Source organism: Acanthaster planci, linkage group LG05 (genome assembly GCF_054643075.1).
Source record: "Acanthaster planci isolate LZ-2023a linkage group LG05, COTS_SCS, whole genome shotgun sequence".
NCBI lineage: Eukaryota > Metazoa > Echinodermata > Asteroidea > Valvatida > Acanthasteridae > Acanthaster > Acanthaster planci.
In genome coordinates, this window is record NC_141781.1 from 15,158,759 (window position 1) to 15,171,856 (window position 13,098).

Genomic DNA, 13,098 nt, shown 5'->3' on the forward strand with positions numbered 1-13,098 from the left:
TACCCAAAAAGAAAAATAACCAAAAATGTGATATGTGTCTCCTTTCAAAAGTAATTTTGGAGCAGAGTTGCTGAAAATTCCTATGTATGAAAAGGAACTAAGCATTACATCATTAGATGAAAAAGTGCAAATAACAAAAAGGTACTTGAACTTTTGAAGGGAATACAGAGTCAATTTATTCAATATCTCTCCCAGTGAGAGTCAAGCCTGGTTTCCATATCGACGTAAGAAATGTAGAGAGCAACACAATTAAGATGCAAACTGCAATGCAGACATGTGGAAACATGTCAAACAGAAGTGTCGCTGACAATGAAGACACACCCAAACCAGCCTACGAATGATCAACAAAGTTGAGCCAGAATCAACTTTGCCTACTGTCTACACTGAGTAGCCATGGTATCCCCATACCAACAGGCATGCTGGCATGACCGGCGTGCAACGATGTCCCACTCACTTAGTTCCACGAATTTTGCCCATTTTCTCCATAATGCTTAAATATTACACCCTTATGATCAACTAAATAGTTGACCATCAATGAAATGTCAAATGAAACTGGAGTACAGGTTTGGCATCAAGACATGGTGCAGTCAATTTACAAGGTTATTTTCTGAAAAATAACACAGAGTTTCGGATGTCATTTTGTTTCAATTTTTAGGTGGAATGATGTCATGCACACCGTCTCTTCCATTCTTGTCTGCATCTTCATGTCTTGCGTTCTGTCTGCGTTACAAACGACCATATGGAAACCAGGCTTTAGAGGGCCATCAATTTATTTAATGCAAGCTTTAAAATTGTTACAAAGATTGGGCAACTGTAAACATTCCAGAGAAAAAGTAGAAAAGGTTTAACCTGGAGATGGTACTAGATGATACCTGTATCTGATGAGAGTAAGTGATAAAAAAAAACAGATGCTGCAAATACCTGCAGAGCCTTGACAGCCAGCTGTGCTGAGTTGGTTAAGTCACTGAGTGACTGGTAGTAATAGTTGCGACCCAGATCATGCCACAGAGAAGCACAGCTGCTCTGTAGATGCAAGGCTCGACCGTAACACCTACCAGAGAGAAAAACCATGGCATTGGATTAGTCAACAGAACTCAGCTAAATAAGAAATGACCACAGCATTCAAAGGTGATCAAGGATGATTAGTTAACTAGAGGTTAATTTATGACACATCTTACACCTGTGAATATTAACGTAACAGCATCTTCAAACGAACTATGGTTAAACCCCATCAAGGCAACTAAAGGTACTAACCCTCTGTCATCCACTGTGACGTGTTATAGCCAACCTAGACCCACTGAATAGTTGAATAGACTGGTCAACTATCATAGATCAGCATGCATTCAGTTACAGTTTGTAGTTGAATATGGTTGAAGCTGCTCAAACAAGACCCTCAGTGTTTGAATAGCTGGAGGCGGAAATCTAATGACCTTGAGATCAGGTGGACTTATTCAGATCAAGGCAGATTATGACACAACTGAGAAAAAAAGCATGATACTAAACACTTTGCACATTTATTAAAAATTCATATATAGGTTATTATCTCCAAAGTAGCTGTCCTTAGGAAAGTACTGTCTGAATAAGGCAGGCCTTGAATAAATTGATACAACTTTCTCTTGAAAGATCAGGAATGGCTGGAGACTCACCAAGTTTTTATCAAAAAAAATTGTCATACATATATGATACACTGGTAATAACAGGAGTGATAGCTTTTTTTTTTCACCAAGTCTGTATTTATACAATTTTGTACCTGGCTCCAATGCACAGTAACTGCTTCTTGTTCTGAGAAGCCTCCCCATGGAATGAATGGTCCAATAAATTAGTTGGTACCTGCACACTGTAAAGACAAAACAATGTAATGTTTGGCAGTGAAAACAAAGGGCCTTGTGAATAATGGCACCCTTAAGTGCTTGAAATACAAAATGAAAGTTTCAGTTAATTTCCGAGTATGACGAGTCAACCGTCAGCTGCTTTCCATGTCATATCCATTTCAGGAGCCCAACCACACTGTACTGGATATCTTTGGGAAGGTCAAAAACTTTGTGTTCTTTGGGAAAGGAATTCTTACTTTCTGGAGAAAATACTAAACTGCATGTTAAAAGAGAGATGGGATTCTAGTAATTCTGTGTACAATTTGTGCAGTTTTTGGAGGATTTATGTGCATTTTGTGGTTTAATGAAAAACACTTGTCACGTTCAGTGGACGTCAACTACATGGCAAATTTAATTACAAGCAGGAAGGTTTTGTTGTGATTGAAATGGAATTCTGGATTTCTTTTCACACAGACATTTACAGGAAATCATCAGACCTACATGTACTTGGCTGTAGCATCAGAACATGCCAAACTACATATTCTGGGTATACACTATACTGGAATGAATGGAGCACTGTGGTCACCTGACTGTTATTTGACATTATGCACCCACACTGGTGTGCATTCCTCTGTCACACATTCATACATCTCCACCAGGAGGTTATGAAGACACCAACCTGATCAGTTTATCACTGAGGGGATGCAGCATTGTACAGGCATCACCTAGAAGCTTCCAGACACAGCTCAGATCAGGACGCAAGGAGGCAGCTCTGAACAATATGGAAAGGTAGTCTTGAATCACTCTAGACACTGAAGCTTAGTAATTCATACACAGGGAACTGGGCAGGGTTAGATGAAGTACTATGTACAACAAAATTCTTAACCTACCATATGTGCAACAATTTTTCAAGCCAGAATCAGTTTGCAGCATTAATGTTTAACATCAAATGGTATCGATTGAGACACATTACAATTCTGGGGCTATGCCATAACGCTTCACTTCAAAAAGTTCCAAGGTTTAATTTCTGCTGTAATCAGAAGTGAATTTAAACCTTAAGCAAAACTGAGCTTAGACTAAGTCTCAAGCAGTATATCACAATGCAATTTGGCAGAAAAAAACTACTTTTGCTTAGCTAGCAGAGCTTTAGTGTTTAACATACTCATGTGCAAAGCACATCCATTAACCTGATCCCCTGCACTATTACCAGTGTATGCTAACCACACTGCCGAACAATAATCCACAATCACATCCTCACCGAGCCAAGACCTGGATGGCTAATTTGATGTAGTCCACAACCCTGCCATTGAAGTATTGATGCAGAGAGGATCGGGCTAGACGGACATAGGTCTCTCCCTGACCTAAAAACAAAAATAACTGTTTCAAAGGACAGTTCTGGATGAGGACCACAAGGCAAAATAGCATGAGAAGTCTGCAGTACAGGCAGTCATTGTCTTTTGCAACACTCTAAGGCCCCAGGGTGAAGCGATATTTGCTGCAATGTCCAGCCATGTGCAGTAAAACTCATCTGCAACACAAGGTCTACCTCAATGAACTTCTTAAACCAGCTGCTGCATTTGAACCCCTGAACACCCTCCCTATACATAACTCCCTATTTAGTCATGCTCCAGCTTGAACTGGCTAGCCATTTCTTTCATGGGAGCATTGAGGTTTGTTGATTTAGATATGGCAGTGAGAGTTCCTACCTTTAAGGGCAGGAATATAGTCTGGGTCACTATCCAAGATGACTTGGTACTCAGTCACAGCTTCTGCATAGGCCTCAAGTGTCTGCTTGATGGCAGCAATTCTGCAAACAAAATTGAAAAAAAAATCGGATTTCATCAAGGCTTACAAGAAAAAGCTGCACCATGAGCTCTTTGCTACAGGTATGAAAATAACATCTATGTAAAAACCAATGATATCTTTTATTCTGACTACACTAGACAATCACACAGAAACATGTAAGAACGAGTGAGATTCCAGAGGTCAGTTTCTTTAGGCTCAGAAATTTCTGAAACAAATGTTCAGTGAAAATATTTTCAGATTCACTCAGTATAACATTTAACAAATACCACAGAAAATACCTACTATTAATGGCAGATGACCAGATCAACAGCAGTACTTACTGAAATAAGCAGTATTTGGCATTGGGGTCCAGCTGTTCAAATAAAGGAATTCATAAGCGTTACTTAAGTTCGTCCAAACAAGTGACTTAACCTTAAACTACACAAATCCACAAGCCTGTTTTACAATGCAAAAGCCCCTAAATGTCCTTAAATGACAAAGCAAAGATGAACATTTGAAGCAACTTGGATACAAAAGTCCACTTCAAAAATTCCAAGTAAAAAAATCTTCTAATATCCCATGTCCCTCTAATACAACAGAAAAAGAACAACGTGTATACCTCTACACCTCTGGAGAAAGCTTTTAAGGCAGCTGTGTAGCTGCCTCTACTCATGTATGCATCTCCCAAACACTCCCAGATATGCCTACAGCAAAAAACAACGGCATTATACTTGAATTTGGAACATCAATGTATTTCAAACAACTGGAACCTTCAATTAGCTCTGTGCACTAAAATCCCCTCAATGATAACAATTAAAGATGACAGATACCTCAGCCACACTCCCACTGTATGGCGACCACTCGAAGATGCTTTGAGTTAAACATTGGATAAACATCGGTTGTGCCACAATCATCTGTACCAGTGAGCTGGTTTTACGAAGCTTGTGTGAACCTGTAATAAAGGGTTCGAAGATGTTCTGGGGACTTCTGATGTCCACACAATGTATCCCCCTCTACTCTGACAAACAGTTTTACAGGCACTGAGTTCAGTTACACATAGCATAATGAAGAGCAATAGTCAGGGAAATTATATATTTGAGATTTCTGTTAACAAATAAAGGTTACAATTCTTAAACTTATAACAGAGTATACAAGGTGTAACACAACTTTTATATGATATTATCAATATGAGCATGGTTATGCCGTAGGATGAGTGTCCAAGGAGGGTGCATAGGGTGTCTTAATAATCCTATTTTATCTGCCTTGAGAGCCCCCTTATGGCACCCCCTTATTAATTGAAAAGAGCTATGTTGGTGAGGAATGTTCATTTTGCTGGTAGCAACGCAACTGTAACATGTACATTGCATAGTCATTTGTGAACCAGTGAAGTGCAGTTCCCACCAAAGAAGCTTCTGTTGCTAGGAAAATTGCACCCTCTCTTGGTCCAGCTTGGGGCTCATTGTCTCCTATAATGCAACACAGTAGTTGTGCAAAACTGTCTGACAATAAAGACATCAAACTCTCCAACCAAAATATGCAGTTAATGCCTTTGTTACATATTCAACAAATTTCTTGCACTAAAAATCTGCACTGAACTGCCTTGGCTGAAAGTGACAACCTGAGTACTCTGTCATTATTACAAAGACTTCAAAACCTCTGGTATTTTCCAGGAACCCACATACCTGTCTTTAGGATCAGCTCTTAGTGCTGCTTGAAAGCTGCAAAAATGAAAACATCAACAACAAAATTTAAAAAGTTACTACATAAGATAGGCTAAAGTAATTCAGATTTTCAGGAAAAAACCCAAGTAGGGTTATCCTTTGTATTCACAACAGATCACTGTGTTGGACTTACATAATGGTTCTTTCTTAAGCAATATCTGTTGTATCTTTTTAAGAGTTAACGTACCTTGCCACAGCATCGTTGCAGCTGCCCTGTTTGTGGTAATACAACCCCAGCCTCAACCATGCCCATTTGGCTGTCCCTGCTGCAGCAGCTTTAGTCACGTTTCTATACAGCTGCAGGGCTGCATCCTACAATAAGACAAAAGGCAACCTAGTCTTAACTCAGTCGTTAATGGATGTTTCAATAAGCCCAACCTATTATGCTGATAAGAGCAATTTGCAATGTAGTGCACCTTGCCTTGAAGAGTCAGCACCCTGCCTACACAAAATCATTTGTATGACACTGCTTATGTATGGAACATTAACACAATATTTATTTTCAGCCCTCTTTATTTTAAGTAAAAATGCAATCTTCGACTATTTCCATCCAACACATCAAATCTAAAGGCCTTGTACAAAGAGAGTATGGTTGCAACAACAGAATAATAGACTTTTGCTCTTGGGGGCACACTGTATTGTATATCATCCATATTCAACAGTTTAGAATTTTATGTGTCACATGATATCAGCATGACTACCCCCCCCATTACGTGTAGGAGTTCAAACATCAACATAACCTCTGGACATTCTATAAACCTATTACACAATGCCTTTTATCTTGGTAATGTATGTCTTTACCTCTTCTCCAAGCTCAATGCAAGCATCCCCAAGAGCTGCGGCTGCTACTTCATTCTGGGGGTTCAACTCATAGGATTTCTGGTAACATTTTCTCCCTTTACTGGTAGCACAGAAAACAAGATAAATTCATTCAAAATAGCATCAGGAAGTTATCAGATAAGGCCAGTGTCAAGAATAAAAGTATCTATGGAAAAACTTCCACTCTACTGCCACTACATGCAAACATTTTGAGGAAAGTTGATCTTGAAAAGTCGGGTACCTTTTATCTCCAGCAACTTGCCAGTAGAAATGTCCCAGGTAAAGAAACGTGTCTGAATAGTATGGGTCCAATTTCGCTGCCTAGATGAACAGAGAAACACAGTCATATTACAAAATAAATAACTTGAACAATATTAAACACACTTTAACATGGAAAGCAAGCAATATAATACATGAGAATATAAAATGTTTGAAAACTATAATCAAATATAAACTCAGACAATTGAAAACCCAATCTCTGATTAAACAGTCCAGGGGATAAACTGATAAAAATTCTGAGAAAGGGTTGCCTGTTGGGATATTGCCATGTGCTTCACACAACAGTAAATCAAAAACGAAAAGAAAATTTTCTGAAAATTCCAGCAGTTTTGTGGATCAACCAAAGCAACAATGAGGTTTCCTCCCTGGACTTGCATCACAGTATTACTTTTGAATATGGAAATTTGCATCAGCACTCAAACCAAAGAGGAACCAAAATACTTTTTTAATATAGCGAAACTAATTTGAAAATAAGGGTAACTGGAACACCAAGGTGCATTTTCAAGGGTCTAGTATAAAAACTGCACTGACAGACGGTTTGATATGTTAAGAAATAACGAAAGAAAAGGGTCGGGAGAGAAATAAGAGACAAACAAATCTTAAAATTATATTAAACAAAGGGGCCAACAAATGTTACACAGAAATCACCACAGAGAGGTCATTTTTCAAACTGTTTACTGAAAAAGCTTTGCATAAGTTTTTACAATTTTTGAACAATTTGAAATGCACGTTGGTAATTCCAGAAATTGGGGATACAAAAGTGTGACATTTTTGTGTCCCTGTTACATCTGACCTTTGTTATTTGACATGGAAATATCACTAGAATTGATTTCAAACTATTAGTATTTCTTTGGCAGGTAATTTGCATGAATTCATCACTCTTAGAAATTAGAAAATGAATTCTGAACTTACTTAAATCATACATCAGATGTGAAAGGGAAACGAAAAAAATTGACCCCTAATTTCTGGAATTACCCATGTTCAAGTTGAAATATTTGTACATGTTTTTGTATCCACAGTGAAACTGATGTGTCTTATATCAGAACTTGCATGTGTAGCACATGTAAGCAATGAAAACTGTTAACTAACATGTAGGATGCTAAGAAATGCCACATGCTGGTCTCTTTGAGGCCAATGCATTATATCATGCTACCATATGAATGGTTCCTGTTACCTTCAACAATGATGCAAGCATCTTAGACCTATCAGTTCTTGTTTGTCTTCCCATCTGCCAGTACACCTTCCCCAGCCATAAATGAAACAGTCCACAGTCAGGCGCTCCTTCTAGTGCCTGTATAAACCTGATTGAGGCAAAATTCCCATTGAGAGCTTTGATATTAATATACCTGAGCTGCTTTGGGAATCTCCACTATATTCTTAACATCACATCAGACAAAATTCATGAAGTTTGTTGCGCAATGTATCTGGAAATATCAATACTGGCAAAGACATACCCTAGAGAGGCATGCAACTTGGACTTTGACAAAAGATGAGGAAATACCAATTTGAACAAGATTTTGTACAGTGTTTTTCAATTTTCAGTGACATGAGTGTTACGTGAAATATGAGGAAATTAGCTGATCCTCGGAAAAGTTGCTCACCTGTCTAGAAAGGAAATTTGGGTGGGACCAATTCAAATCTCAAGCAATCAATGGAATTGGTCAATATGTGGTTACTCAGTGCTAGTCAATCATGGTTAAGCCTAACCCTCCTCAATCCTCCAAAATCCTTTGGGCAGTTTTGGAGGATTTTGGAGGATTGAGGGTGAATGGCAAAAGCACTTGCCTAATTGTAAAGGATGGCATGCATGAAGGTCGTGGGTTAGACCTTGTATTGTTCTTGCTCAGTCATGCATAACTTCAGCCCAATATTTCTTTTGAATCAATTGCACTGCTCAAGAATGCCATTTGCTCTGCCTCAACATAATGACAGGAATTGCTGGAGGATTTTGAAGGATTGAGGCAGTAGGCACACCTCCAAATAACATTTTCAAGAAATTTGGAGGATTTCAGAGGATTGGGGGAAAATCCAATTTCTTCACCCCCCCAAATTGGAGGATCGAGGAGGGTCCCTAGCAAAAAGGGCCTGGGGGTTAGGGTTAACAAGTGTCAAGTAGATGTTTCTGCCTTTTTAAAAGTGCCAAAGTCAATTGAGTAGTAAATAAACAGCATAGTTATACCATCAGTTCGAATCAATCCTTCCCTTTCTTCTCTGAATACATGTACACATGTAAATCTCTGATGATAGATACACGTGGAATTAACAAAGTCACATCTGCAAAATTCACATTCTCACATTCACAACTATGAAAGTTAACAATCCAACACTAAATCATGGATGTGACAACAGGATTTGATCTGGAGGTTTTCATCACCTGTATGTGAATGGGAGACTTTGAGACGCTGGTGGCAGCAGACATACCGGTCCTTTTTCAAGGTATTGCGCATGCTTAGAACTGGGTAAACGGACCGGTATGTTTGTCGCCACCAAGTGCCTCAAAGTCTCCTATTGGGAAGTGATTTGCCCCATTTGGTATTGTGCCACTGACATTCACATCATGTTAGATTGACTCCATGTGGAATGCATACCATGCTATTCTCACTTCTTGCACAACTAGCAAGAAATTGACAATAGAAGGCTACCGTACATTGTTCATCAACCTTCTTTGTCCTTTTTACCAGGTTTACTTTTATCAAATTCAACCATTGACAAGGTCTACAAATCCATTCACCTCTGCTCTGCTTTATCAAGTTGTTTTTGGTTGATGAAGATCTGGCCTTGGAGTGCTATCACCCTACTATCATTAGCATCAATGAGAAGTGCTCTTTTATAAATCTGAAAAGCAAAAAGAAGCAATCAAAGAATATTGATATCAAACGATACCTACATTTGCTGCATTCACATCTGCTCCTCTAAAGAGGAATGACACAGGATAAGGACTACACAACACAAGGACTACAAAATACAAACTAATCCAGTTAGCAGAGTTTTTACAAGTACTTCATCCAAAGATGTTTTTTGCCTCAAGCATGTGCATATGGGTGGTGATAGGAATGACTTAATTGAATCATAGAGGAAGGACACAGGAGTTTGAACTGCCGGGGCAATAACATCTGGCCAATGACCATTTTCTGGCATGCCCATTATGTCCATAGCAAGAGTGCAGTGAGCGCTTGCTGTGTACCATCTGTTTCATAATCACAAATCCTCTTTGTACCCGATGATCACTGCCACAAAACTTTGTGTACTGAGTTATAGGAAATTGAATATTCATACATTTGTTGGTGCTTGATATGATCTCATGATGACAACATCAAACTTACTGCTTGTGCAGTTGCTTTTATTACACCGTGTACCCAAATGTACCTGTGCAGTCATTGCCCTTAATGAACGCTTGATTCTGGAGTTATTTTGGGAATAAATAGACCCATTGTTTACAAGATGTTGTGTTTTGTTTGAATCATTTCTATTATGGCATTTATACAAAACATGATTTGACGAGATTCCATGATCACTCCCTGTGATGAAATAGCAAACACTGTTCCTTATGAACTTAGCTTTCCATGATCACTCCCTGTGATGAAATAGCAAACACTGTTCCTTATGAACTTAGCTTTCCAGTAGCAGACAACATTTTGTTGGCCAGTCTTTGCCAAATTCGTACCAAGTCTTTGAAAACTGATGTATTGGAGGGAGGAGAACAAAATTACAAATTTTTACATGGATAATGGAACAGTTTATTAAAATTTAAAAAGTTTATTCAGGATGGCAAAAATAGGTCTAATATCAGGGATTTTTCTCTCTCTATTTCTAAGTCTAATTTGTATTTAATTGCAAGCAAAACACTTCAAGTATCGCTAGGATATTACTGGCCCCGCTTGTCTGGCTAAAATGCAGGCAGTAATCAGGCATTTTTGGAATATTTTGTATTATTTGTCAGACTCGGCGGCGATGATCATTGAACACTTTGAAGTGCCAGAGTTACAACTCCTTCTGTGTCCTTCCTCTATTTGTCTTTAATTGCAATGCTTCTGAGTGTTTGATAATCTTTTATTTCACACACATGTATGACTATGTTCATGTACACATGTATATGTTGCCAATCTCAGGGCCTGTTCATGTATGGAACTATGGTACATATGTAAGCAGATTTAATATAAAACATGGACAGACATGAATTGTGTGTATATTGCATAATGCAGTGATAAGCCACAGCACTAACAAGTATCAGCTTTTTTCCTTCAAAATACCATGTAATGATTTTGCAAGCATTCTGGTCAAGCAGCACATACTGTACACATGGCACATTGCAAATACGCACAGTACAGGTATCATGGGGATTATTAGCACATACATGTAGTTATTACCAGGTATAAGCCATTTGCTTCTTATAAATTGTTATGAAGGTAACAGCCAAATTGGTAGAGAATTGTGGGTTTCTAACGTACAAGCATGAAATTGGGTACAGATTAGCATTATGACCAGGGCATTATTTTTAAAAGTGGAACCACTGTCAAAAAGCCCTCTGTTGCGATATACATGTATTAATACTGCTTTGTGCTGCTTTCTGTGTTCACAGGCCTAATAATGACAAAATCACGGAGATCAGCAGTATCAATCTGAGCGATAAAGGGGGACACTATTCCATATTACAACATATTTCTACCTCATCTGCCTTCTCTGTATTCCCAAGGATCAGAAGTGACGTACATAATCCGCAGGTTATACCAAGCTGGAGTGAATCTTCTGTTTGTTCAAGTAGCTGCAATATGACCAAAATACCAATAGTAATAATAACATTTTGACAAGTTACAATGTTACACACACTGTGTTTTATACTAAGGTCTCTAGATAAGCACCTCCAATGCACACCAACACTTTATAAAAGTTGTGTTTTGCTACTGTTTTTCATGGATGACGTTATGATTTGTTGAATTTCTTGAAATGCTTCACTTCTTTAGTGCTGTTGGTAAAGTCTTCGTTGACTTCATCTTGCAGAAACTCTAACATCTAGCAGGGGAGAAAATATATCCTGAAGCTCAGTCTGGGTATCACAGTAGCAGAAGTTCTGTGAATGGAATCTTTAACTTGGACAATTACCAGAGAAGACCAGAGAGCAGCAAAAAATTTGCATACATAGTACATGTAGCTTTTGTGGGCTTCATCAAAGCCTCGCCTAAAGTTACTCATCAAAAAGTGATGTAACAATATGTGCACAGGGCTCATTGTCAAAGATAAATTCAAACTGTCTTGTCAGAGTGTAACAGAGGTGTCCAGCAAGAATGAAAGCTGGCACCAACACTGTAAAATACATGTACGTACACAGCTGTGTTACTTTGGTTTGCTTACAAGAAGATCAACCATATACAGTGTAAAGGTCAGATTTCGCTATGATGGTGATCTACTTTTCACCCTGTACATCACAGAAGGCTGAACAGTATGCTGACAACATAGCTATTTTAGCAATGCATGTACCTCTGGTGGATTGCGGCCCTGTCAGCTTATAACCACCTCACTAAAAAGATGGGTCTTTGTAGGTACCAACACTGCTCAAACAGAAACTAATTGTACAGGAGATGAAGCTGAGTTTTTCATAGACAATTCATGTAGGTCAGTGAATGTCACTCACATCATGTACTTAGGCAGGTATGTAACCAATGACTGCTCAGTAGCGGAAGTCACCGCCCACACCCAAGCAACACCATCATGTGCATTTGGATATTTGAGCAAAGTGTTTAACTCAGTTTATGAAAAGTGGCATCTTCCCGAGTTCTAAGAACCGACCAATGAGGGCAGTAAATAGAAATAGTCTATTTACTTTAGAAAAAACTGCATGGTACAACTCTCACATGCCCTACACAAATTAAATGTCCTTATGTATCAGTAGAATGTACATGTAGTTGTGCACAGCACTATTCAAATGCACATGACCTGAGTCACACATGCCTACTGTACCACTGTCATTCATTAGCTAAAGGGGAGCCTTTATTTAGCGTGTTAATTAAAAAACAATAAAAAACAAACAACACCAAACTAAAAACCAAAAGCCCCACAAGTGCTAGGACCACAATGCATACATGTACATGTATATTCAGTGTATCGAGTACACCATGAATGAGTAAACTCCGTTTCAGTTCTCAAGTACTCCTGTTTACTAAGTCAATTAAATGACAAATACGCCACATGTTGTTGAAAAAAAATGCAGTCTTAGCTTGTGCAGGGCAATTCAAGAAGCTATGAGAAAAATGCCATTTACACACATGTACATGTACATATATTTGAACACATCTCAGTTGTATTGAGCAGACATCCACACCACTAAAATATAAGAACACTTGTTGTCAAACTTGACTATGAAATATACCAAAAAAGAGATATATGCTGTCCAAGATTTCTTGTTTTTTGTGATTTCTCTCTATCGTTATTTATTGTTAAGTACATGTAAGCACATGGTGATAAAACAAAAAGCAACCCTTTCTCAGAAGTGTTTCTAAAGAGTATATATATATTGGTCCACAATTTCATAGGAAAATATGTACTGAATAGTGTCTTCTACCAATCACATCAGAGCAATAACTTCCTCAGTTGTCTGGAAACATCAAAAATTTAAAATCTTTTTTTATAAGTTCACTTTTTAAATATTTACTTAACCCCAAAACAATGTCAAACATTTTCATACATTC

At 38.3% G+C, this 13,098-nt stretch overlaps 1 protein-coding gene across 3 annotated transcripts in view; it reads right to left on the reverse strand.

The window, feature by feature from the left end:
• ttc37 (tetratricopeptide repeat domain 37) overlaps positions 1–13,098 on the reverse strand; it is a 59,269-nt gene that overhangs the window by 22,282 nt on the left and 23,889 nt on the right. For all 3 annotated transcript variants that reach the window (XM_087136675.1, XM_022231259.2, XM_087136674.1), the window contains exons 11-24: positions 11,082–11,177; positions 9,147–9,250; positions 7,590–7,716; positions 6,378–6,457; positions 6,119–6,218; positions 5,505–5,629; positions 5,279–5,314; positions 4,216–4,300; positions 3,938–3,969; positions 3,518–3,618; positions 3,070–3,172; positions 2,491–2,583; positions 1,751–1,837; positions 922–1,051 (exon numbers count right to left, since the gene is read on the reverse strand). In XM_087136675.1, coding sequence (XP_086992801.1) covers positions 922–1,051; positions 1,751–1,837; positions 2,491–2,583; positions 3,070–3,172; positions 3,518–3,618; positions 3,938–3,969; positions 4,216–4,300; positions 5,279–5,314; positions 5,505–5,629; positions 6,119–6,218; positions 6,378–6,457; positions 7,590–7,716; positions 9,147–9,250; positions 11,082–11,177 — 1,299 coding nt within the window. The remainder of the gene's footprint in view (positions 1–921; positions 1,052–1,750; positions 1,838–2,490; positions 2,584–3,069; positions 3,173–3,517; positions 3,619–3,937; positions 3,970–4,215; positions 4,301–5,278; positions 5,315–5,504; positions 5,630–6,118; positions 6,219–6,377; positions 6,458–7,589; positions 7,717–9,146; positions 9,251–11,081; positions 11,178–13,098) is intronic.